Source organism: Sminthopsis crassicaudata, chromosome 2, assembly GCF_048593235.1.
Source record: "Sminthopsis crassicaudata isolate SCR6 chromosome 2, ASM4859323v1, whole genome shotgun sequence".
NCBI classification, from domain to species: domain Eukaryota; kingdom Metazoa; phylum Chordata; class Mammalia; order Dasyuromorphia; family Dasyuridae; genus Sminthopsis; species Sminthopsis crassicaudata.
In genome coordinates this window covers 425,678,066-425,688,946 of record NC_133618.1, presented here as the reverse complement: position 1 = coordinate 425,688,946, position 10,881 = coordinate 425,678,066, and the positions used below count along the sequence as shown (strand labels likewise).

The window sequence follows — 10,881 nt, the reverse complement described above, 5'->3', positions numbered from 1 at the left end:
AGGTAAGTATTTGTTAAATGCTTCCTACATGCCAGGCACTATGCTGAAGGGAATACAAAAATAGGCAAAAATACAGTGCCTGGCTTAGAGGGTGAAGGGCTGGAATGGGTGAAACAATGGGTAAACAAGTAGGTAGACGGCGATCCACAGAATAGAAGGACGGTGTTCTTGGGGAGGCATTATTAGCACCGGAGAAGAGCTATTGCAGGAGATGGTATTTGAGCTGAATCTTTGAGTAAGGAAAGAAATTTGAGTGAATGAGGGAAGATAAGAGAAAGAGCATTCCAGGTATTGGGGACACTTAGAGCAAAGGAGATTTTTGAAAAAAATCATATTTAAGAAACTGTAAGTAAGTAGATTTACTTGAATTGTACCTGGAGGATGGGTATGCTATAAGAAAACTGAAAAGTAGAAAGGCAACAGGTTATGAAGAGCTTTAAATGCCAAACAAAGGAGTTTGTATTCCACAGGGGACAGATGGAGGGATGACCAATGCCTTGGAAAGAGCATGTTGACAGCTGACTGCAGGATAATGGAGAAAGATTTGGAACCACAGAGACTAGTTATTAGACTATTGACATAGTCTAGGTAAGAAATAATGAGGGCTCCGTGAGTGGGGAGAAGAGGACTATCACAGCTATCAAGATGGCGGAAGTGACAAGATTTGGCAACAGACTGGATATGTGCAGTGCATGAGACTGAGGAATCAAGAGTGACAGTGAGATTGTGAGAGGAAGTGGTGTCCTTGACAACAGAAGGGAAGTTATGAGAAAGGGGGGAAAGTGAGTTTTGTTCTGGACACGCGAGACGTTGATGGGACCTCGCTGGGAGCTTAGGAAGGACAGTTGGGCAAAGGAATGGATGTATAGATCTAAAAAAAAAGCACCTGCCCAGAGTTCATTTAGGGAACTCCTAAAAGCTGATAAGATCCATAAGAGGATAGTATGCAGAATCAGAATATAGTAGTGCCACAAAACCTAGAGAGGGAAGAGTATTCAGAAAGAGGGTGGCCAACGGTTTCAAATGTTAGAGAGGCCAAGAGGGATCAAGTCGAGAACAGGTCCTTAGATTTGACAATAAAGACATTGGTGACTTTGGAGAGGGGAGTTTTATTTGAATGACAGGGACCTAGAAGGGAGTGAGAGGAACAGAAGTAAAAAAGATACGTACTGATGGCTTACTCCAGGAGTTTAGATGTGAAGGAGAGGGAAGGTATGGGACAATAACTAGTGGGTTGGTCATTTTCCTTCTGTAAACTTCAATTTCTTCATCTGTAAAATGGAAAGTATTAGTCATGATGCCTCTAGGATAAAAAAATTAATGCCTGTGTTAGGCTCTTAAAGCCCCACAAAATTGTGACCAACTTTCCAGCCTCACTGGGTATTACTCCTCCTCCTCCATTCTATGATCCAGCTAAATTGGCCCCTTTTCTGTCCCTCAGTGGACACTCCATCTTCTGTTTCCATAACTTTACAGCGATTGTCCCACCTGCCTGGAATTGGCTTTCCCTTCTCTTTACCTCAAAGAAACTCTTTAGTCTCCTTAAGGTGCTGTTTAAGTCTCATCTTCTAAGTAAAATCTTCCCTGATTCCCCCCCAACTACAATATATTGTATCATATTCTCATTTCGTCCATTCATTCCCCTAGGTGAAGGTATGTATATATGCAAGTACCTCTGGAGGAGATTACCAGCACAGGGCTCTTTTGAACCTTTCCAAATGAAGTTAGTTGGTCTGCAGGGGCAAAAGGGTGTGATGGGAGAAACACGGCTCCAACAATGGGGATCCTTAAATTAGATCTCACTATATACACAGACACTGAGCGCCAAGGAGTAAGTGTGAACATGATGGGAAAGACCACTAGAAGTGCGGTCTCCAAAGTGGGGTCCAAGGCCCTCATTGGTGGGGATGCGACCCTATCCCATAGAAGGCACGCTCTTGTCATTGGAGAGTGGGAAGATAGGTTACATCCCACTTGCACTATTGTTGCCAATCCTAGGGCTTGTCTCCATTAAAACTATAATGGACACAATACATATAAACCATTACCCACCGAGACACTTTCCCCTTGCCAGCTCTCTCCATCATACAACCTCCATCTTTTCTCAGTCTCTCAGAGTCTATAACCTAGTTCCTATCTGGACATAGATCATTGCAGCTGAAATTCCTGTTCCCCAGCACCCTGCTCCCCAGATGACCTTGTAGCATAGAAAGCTCTTCTTTCTGGGATATGACTGGCAAGGCCCCGACCTCTCCACTTTTCATTTTGGACAGGAGAGTGCGGTACAATGAATGAGTAGCCATGGATGTCTCGTGTGTTGGATGGAAGATCTCTTTACTTTATTCTTCCTCCTCAATCTACCCACCTTCCCTATCAGAGTTGAGGGCACCCGTCATCTTCCACCCCTCACTTTCAGCCATATGCAACGAAAAGCCAAATTTCCGTCTCTCCTATCTCTTATTATCCATGCTCAAATAACTAGCATGGAAGATAAGACTATCATCATCTTTCATTTGAAATGCTGCAATGACCTCCTCATCTCTTCCCTCTCTGATGTGCCAAAGTGAATTTCCTAAAGCACAGGCCTGACCATCAAACCCTCCCCAATCAATACATTGTGGTTATTATTACCTCTGATATTATTTCATCTTTATCTCATCCTTTTAAAGATCTACTTTTAATATAAATTGTTCAACGTGCATAGTTAGTAATATAATAGTGGCCTTTGTAAGCATATATAGATGTAGTATAAACAAGGAATTATAGCGCTATCAGCAGTGCATGCTCACAAGTGTTTTATTGATAGAGGGTACAATCAAAAATAACTGAGACCACTGCTCTAGAAGTTAAGCTTTCCCTAAGGCTGTCCCTTTTTAACACCTCTGTAAACCATGTCATGAACATTTCCAGGAAGTCGGTCTCCTAAGCAGAGAAGTCTTAGAACTTCAGCGTTCCAAATCCTTTACCTGGACAGGAGGCTTCCTTTTGTTCCTACAATTCCTTGACAAGACACTGTCCAGGCTCTGCTTAAAGATTTCCAGTAATGGAGAACTTAAAACTTCCCAAAGCAGCGCATTCCATTTTTGGATTTCTCTAGCCACTAAAAAAATTTTCCTTTTCTCAAATCAAATCTGCTCAGGCTTTATGTCTAGAATTGACCTCTAGTCCAAGTAGAAAAACATTTCCACATGATAGACCTTCAGATATCAGATGGCAGGGATGATGGACTGTCGATCACCCTTCTTATCTAGGTGATATTTCCCCTGTGCATGCTGGCAGAACATCCTTTTGACCACCCTCGTCCAAATGTACTCTTGCTTTCAATGTCCAACTGAAGATGCTGACCAGAGCTAAGGAAAATGCAGCCATTACTCAATTTGCTTGGGGCGCCATCCTTCTTTATCACTCCCTAAAATGATATTGGTCATTTTGGCTGCTATGCTGGCTCCACTGTTGCCTTGGTAGGGAATTGCAACTTCACCGAGACCCTCATTTCTTTTTTTTGCAAGAATCCCTCAGTAGTTATATAGGCTATCATTATCCAAGACTTTTGCAAAGGATAGTTTGATGTTTTAAACAGGACTTTATATGTATTTCTATTAAACGTCATTTTATTAGATTTGGATAATTTTAGATCCAAATTGCCATCTGTGTTAACTACTTCTATTCTTTAAACTTCCAGACTAGTGCTTCTTTGTCTCTTACTATGGAAAAGAAATGAAACTTCAGGTTGAAGTACAAGAAAAAATACCCAGATGCCTTGACAAAAAAAATCCTGCTTGTAAAATGTAAAACCTAACAGCACGTACTGCCTTAAAAAAAACCCACCTCATATTCTATCTCATTTGAGGTCTCCCTCGTAGTTGAAATAAGCCAAAAAGCCTTTTGCCTTGCCTGGGACAGAGGGATACTAGTCACTTATTTGATCAATAAGTGTTTTTAAAGCAACTCTTATATATAAAACCAAGCACATACTGACAGACTGTCTCATAGCAATCTAGGCTGGGCAACAATGTGAGTGGTTACTCCCGAGGCATCTGTGATGACAAACAAAAGGCCAAAGCTGAAAGATTCGATTCTTTTTGCCTAACTAGAATTTTCTTCCAGTAGGGAAAAATGAAGGATTGAAGAAAGTGTCTCCTGATTTCAAGTAAACGATTCTGACACTGTTGACTTCTGGGGTCACTGATAAAAAGGACAGGACCCATCAATGCTACATCTTTGATAGTGCTGGAATGGAATGAGAGGCTCCAAAATGGCCCTCAGAGAAGATACAAGATAATACTGTGGCTTCCAAAAAAGGGATCGGGCCAAAAAAATCACTTTCTGGGGCCTCATCTCCCATCAAGGAACCGAGAAAAAATAGATGCTAGCACAATTCAACTGCCGTCCCTCTATAATTCCAAGTTTTATCTGCTTTAACACCTTCCTAGACAGATTAAAACAGTTACGTGCAACAGAAAATTATTTTCTAGGAAGAAAGCTGTGAAACTATGGTGGAAAGACAGATGGATTTGTAGTCAGAAGACATGGGTCCTAACTCTCACTTCCTACCTGAGAACCTTGAGCAAAAGGTCACGTCACCTTTGAGTCCAGATAAAATGAGAATGATAACAACCAGTATTGCTTTCCTCCAATGATTAATATGTATAAAGGGCTGTGCAAACTACTAGAGATAGTGTAATAATAGCCAGCATTTATATAGCACTTTAAAGTTTACAAAACATTATATATACATGTAGATTATCTCATCCTGGCACCAACCCTGGGTGACAGGTACTATTCTCACCTCCACTTTGCTGAAAAGGAAACAGATAAAATGGAGGATGGTGAATTGCCTAGACTCACCCAGCTAGTAAGTGTCCTAGATTGGGTTTGAACCTGGGTGACTTTCCATCCACTGCACTACCCAGCTGCCTTATCATTATGTAATAGAAACCCACAAGTGATATTGGTACAAACTCCCAAGTTCAAAAAAAGATGGGCCACTTATAGTGAGTATATACTTAAGTCAAAGACTTATCTTATTCCTCTGAGGCATTTTACTGAATCATTGCAATGAGAAATTGAATTTTAGTTTGAAGAGTAAAACCAAAGAAGTTTCTCCAGATTTCAGACTTACTTACAGAGCTCTGCATTTATTTGAGATTTGGACGGTAGGTCTCAGCCATTCGTAGTCTGGCCAGCCTAAGCCAGATTTGGGGATTTCCTCCCACATCTCCTTACTAGCAATCCTGGCCCTTTTGCAAATTGTTAGATAGGATCTGACCAAAGATATGTCTTCAGGCTGTCATGAAGGAAGAGGAGTCCACTCTGACATTCTCTTTGAAAAGAAAATTACTTTCTACATACAAAGTGCAGAGGTAGAACCTTGCAGAAGAAAAGTTTCTGAAAGAGGTGCAAAGAAGGGGAAAATATTGCATTGATTGCTCTAGTCTGTCTATGGAGCTCCTCCTCCTCCCTTCTCAATGTGGTGAGTTAAGTCCATAATCCCATCTATGGATCAGAGAATGGAGAGAGAACAAGAAAAGTGAATTTTAAAAGTTAGAGTATGTATTACTATATAGGACATACAGTAATGCAAAGCAACGCGATCTAGTGGACAAAAAGCTAACAGAGACAGAAGACCTATAAGAGGTCTCTTGGCCACTTGGATACACTTTTAGTATACCAGGAAATCCCCTAACTGTTCCACCGTAGATGATTTGAGAATCTCAATCACGGGAAGGAGTTTTTACACTGGGAGTTCCCCCTACCAACGAAATAAGAAGTCCAGACCAAAAATAAAATTAAAATGATCAATGATGTTACTTAAATATACGGCCGATCACGAGCACAGGGGTTACCTACCTAGAATCTGTACTTCGTGGGTAATTCCATACACATCGATGAGGGCCCACAGGGGTCCAGAGACTTTAATGCCACAGTGAAACAGTATCGGGTCCTCATCGTTGATGCTATAAAACACTCTTCCGTGACGGTCCACCCAGTAGGCCAGAACGTTGTCCCTCAGTGCGAACCTCTCCGGCAGAGCTTTGGCCCAGTAGCCGGGTCTGGTCACCAGGTCCGGGCAGGCGTACTTTGGTATGTCGTCCGAGTTCATCTGGGACGGGTCGTGGATGGTGAAGCCGAAGCGCAGCGCTCCGCTCCACCCGTGGTGCACGGCCACCAGCTTAAGCCGGACCTTCTCGTAGAGGTGGATGGGTCGGTTAGTGAATGTGACCCCATTGCAGAAACTGTTCCTTCGGGTGGCCTTGCGGGAGTGGGAATCCAGCCGTACATTCTTGCCCTTGGCCTGGGGGTGGAATCGTGGGGGCTCGGTGATGGCCAGGATAGAGCGTCGATCATGGCTACTGGTGGGCAGCGTGTAGCAAGGCCGATTGGATAACAAACGAGCCTGGTGACTCGTGTCTGCAAAACATGGATAAAAATCAAATTAGCTTAAAATGAATGGATAAAGCCAGACCATTACAGATCAGCACCTGGGACTCAGTAAGAGGCGTTCTGTTGTTATCATCCCTAGGCTCAGGGGGACACCGAGTAGCTTACGTATCCCACTACATCACGGTTCACTGGAAAGAACACTGGCCACAGTAAGCAGAGAACGCTGGCTTCCAATCCCCGCTCTGACATTTAGTGACTCCGGGGTCCTTGACAAATTACTCAATCTCTCAAAATCTTGGCTTCCTTATTCACAAAACTGGGATAAAAATACCTTCATTACCTACTTTACATAGTTGTTGCAAGTAAATGCACTTGTAAAACTGATTGTAAAACTTATCAATAACATAACAATCCAGAGGGGTAACATGTCATAATGGACAGGATGAAGACAGAAAACAGAAGGAAGGGGAATATACCAAATGCCTAGAAAACCTTCTAAAGGTATTCTGAGGGCAGCTGGGTGGCGCAGTGGCTAGAGCCCCAGCCCTGAAGTCAGGAGGACCCGAGTTCCAATCTGGCCTCAGACACTTAACACCTCCCAGCTGTGTGACCCTGGGCAAGTCACTTAACCCCAGCTGCTTCAGCAAATGAAATGAAATGAAATGAAATCATTCCGGACGAGACATATCTGTAGGTTATCACTCCCAGAGGTATGCATCCTCTCTCTCTTATTCACTAGTTATACACCGGGAATCTTCTGCTTAGTACAATGATGCTGATGCTGTAGATAAGAGAAGTGGAATGATGTTATAACAATAATACACAACTCACAATGTACTTGAAGATTTACTAAACTTCTTCTCCAGTCTTGTGCAGAGGCTATTGTGGCACAGCAGAGTGCCAGACCTGAAGTCAGGAAGATTTCAAATCCAGCCTCAGATACTTGCTGTGTGACGCTGGGTAAGTACTTATCTTCAGTCTGCCTCAGTTTCCTCCTGTGTAAAATGGGGAAACAATAGCACCTACCTTCCAAAGTTGTTGGGAGGATCAAATGAGATCATTTACTATGGTTCCTGGTACATAGTAAGCACTATACCAATGCTAGCTGCTATTATTAGTATTATTATTATTATTTCATTGTGCAAATGAAAAAACAAGCTTCAGAGATTAAGTGACTTGCCTCGAGTCGTGCAGGTAGTCAGTTTCGGGGATGGATTATAAGTACCATTTTATGTGCCTTTTGATGTAGATGGGATATTGAGCTCCATGTTGTTGGCCAGTGACATTTTCTAATTAACCAGTACTTGACAGAATGGAATCTGAAACTTGGTTTGGAAGATCCTGGAAAGGGGTTCTTTTGTCGTTTAATTGGTGGGTCATGACTGACTCTGTCCCCACTGGAGTAACTTATCATTTCTTTTTCCAACTCATTTTACAGATGGGGAAACTGAGGCAAACAAGGTTAAATGACTTACCCAGGGACACACATCTAGTCAAGTTTGAGGCTGGATTTGAACTCATATCTTCCTGACACCAGGCCCAGTGTTCTATCCATTGAGCCACCCAGCTGCCTCTAAAACATCTAGTCCCAGCCCAGTGACTATTTGCAGTTAGATGGGTGAGTAAACAGTACAAGTTGAACACCTTGGGACAAAAAAGAGAAATACCACAAAATCTATGGTGACTACAGCAATGGAGTACATAGACAAAAAATTATCCCAAAACTAAGGCTACTTCCAATAGACAAATCGGGCTAATTTATTAAAAAATTGTGTCTAGATAATTCCTCATTCTAAAGAGTCACAATCAAAGGACCGTACTAGAGAATGAAGTCCAATAAGTTCTTTATGTCAAGGCTCTGAAAAAACCCACATTTTAAAAATATCATGAATGCCATGGATTCATTGCCCTCTGTTCCACATGTTCCAGACGATTTAATAGAAATTCCACAGCAGATTCAATGCGACAAAACATGAATTGTCAAGTTGGTTGGAACAGGGAAGTGGAAGAATATTAGATTTGAAATCTGAAGATCCCTTCAGTCTGAAGAGGTTTGGTCCTCTGCTCTACCATCTATCATTTTTACTAGCTCACATTTCTGTACTTTTAAGATATGCAAAAGAGAGGTCATTTCATCCCTACAACAGTTCCATGAGGTGGGTACTATTATTTATTATTATCATTCCCAATTTACAGATGAGAAAATGGAGGCTCAGGCTGTATGACTTGCACATGTCAAACTAATAAGGATGCTCTCATGAGACACAATTTGAATCTAGTTTCTTCTGACTTTTTGGTCTGGTGCTCTATATTCCACATCAGAGGTATCAGATACACTACCTGCAGTTAAACAGCTGGAAACACTCCCCAATGCTGCTCTAAACAATTTAGTAAATTAGAAATATTTACTAAATAAATAATAATACAATAAAACATAGATAATATTAATATATGGTTTTCTAAGTTAATAGGCAATCTGCAGGGATCTTATGCATGGTTTGGTGTCCTATTTCTAGTGAGGCAGCTAAGTGATGGAGTAGATAGAGCGCTGGATCTGGATTCAGGAAGACCAGAAGTCAAATCTGGTCTCAGACATTTCTATTTGTCTCATTTACCTCATCTATAAAATGCAGATAAGAAACCTTTTAACCGTCTGCCCTTCTTTTCTCCCCTTTTAGAATCCTTAACTTCCTTCAGAGCTAAACTCTCCAGATCTAAACTTCCAAAAGGAAACCCTGCTGGATCTCCTTTGGGCTCTACCTCACCATGACTTGGTGAAGTTCAAATGAACTAATTTGACTACACAACTAATATGTTTATAGTGCTTTGCAAACCCTAAGGCTCTATAAAAATGTATTATATCAATTACTTTGTGCTTCATTTTGATAGAAGGGAGCAGAGGGCAGGGAGAGGAACCACACTGTCGTAAGAGCCAAGAGACTTGGGTGCTAACTTTGGCTCTATAAGAAGTCATATGCTTTTGTTGTTCCTTGGTTTCCTTCTCTGTTAAATAAGGTTAAATAAGATCATGGCTCTCGAACTGGAAAGGACTGCAGAAAACATTTAGCCCAACCTCCGATTTCAATAGTAGAGAAACTCTATGGAGCCCAAGGACAAATTAGTTGGGCTAAGGTCCTAGAGGTAATGAGCATCACCAAGCGCCCTGATCCCAGGGCCACTGCATCCCAGCTCTAACGTTCGATGACACTTCACTGCAATTTTATCACACCTATCAAGGGTTTCCCTCTTAAGGGCTGAGATCTGTGGGCTGGCAAATCAAACAGAACCATAAATAAACTGAATTTGGGAGTGGGTGGCAAAGACATTTCGCTGGCTTCTTTGAGATTCTTTCACCATTCTTCCCCTACCTAAGCCCAGCTCCCCACATCGCCAATACCCAGAAAAATATACTGTTACTCCATATCACCTATGAGAAAAACACAGTTCCTTTATTTATTTATAACATAGGTCTTTTCTAGAAGGAACACCTGTCGGTAATCATTTTTAATGAAATTCTGCTCAGCATGAGCCTGAAGAGGCTTTATATTCAAGCAACAAGCAGCTCCTTCTGTTAAGCTCATGGATGTTAGCCGGTTTTGTTTTTTTATGTTTTTTTTTTTTCCAAAGGGTTTTGCCAACCTACTAGAATAAATTTGTCTCCTAATCTCCACCATTGTTTTAGGCTCAGTATGTTTCCCTCCCTCCCCACCCCCATCCCGCTCCTTTAATTCTTAAGACATTTTCTACATCAAACCCCACTCCCAGACCCTGGAAAGTTTAAGAGGAGGAGGCTGACTTGGGGCACTAGTAATTATCCCAGGTCCCTCCGGTGCTCTGGCTATCTCCAGTTGGGGTGTTTAGATTTCCATTTTAAAAGCGAAAGTCATAATAAATGAAAGTAAAGAACACAATAGGGCAGTAATCACCAAGAAGGGAATGACATTCTCCTCTGTAATGAAAGGCTGCTGCTTTGTATCTTGGTTCTCCAGCACACTAATCAACATGTATCACTGGGCTCCTGGAACACTCCAAGGGCTTAATTTAATACTGAGGGCTTAAGGGAACATGGAAAGTAGACAATTAAAGAATGAGCTAAAATTAAGAGACAATCAGCTTGATTCTCGCCTTGATGGAGAACGTGCTACCTGAGGACTGCATCTTAAGCCAGGTACTTCTGCAGGTCCCGCCCTGAAAAGTATTTTTTACATGTTAATTAAAAAAAAAAAACAACTATTTAGTCCTTGGTGGGTTCCTTGAGGAAACCAGATGAGGATGTTAGCTGCTGAGGGTTAGGGAGCATTTCTGCAGGGTTTTCAGAGCTCTTTGGATAAAGATTGCACTGGTATGCTCCTGAGTCTGGGTAAGAGGACCCCTGAGATCCCATTATAGCATGGTGGAGGCAGCCTCCCTCGACTGGCATGAGCCATATAAGGGTGCTAGTCATTTGAAACAAACTCTGATCTATTATTTATTACAAATCTACTTTGCACTTTGATC

General features: G+C 41.8%; 1 protein-coding gene across 2 annotated transcripts in view; it reads right to left on the bottom strand.

Moving 5' to 3' along the window:
* Window positions 1-10,881, bottom strand: part of NEURL1B (neuralized E3 ubiquitin protein ligase 1B) — a 106,495-nt gene that overhangs the window by 29,513 nt on the left and 66,101 nt on the right. For both annotated transcript variants that reach the window (XM_074292080.1, XM_074292078.1), the window contains exon 2: window positions 5,851-6,411. In XM_074292080.1, the coding sequence (XP_074148181.1) occupies window positions 5,851-6,103 (253 nt within the window). In that variant the 5' untranslated portion in view covers window positions 6,104-6,411. The remainder of the gene's footprint in view (window positions 1-5,850; window positions 6,412-10,881) is intronic.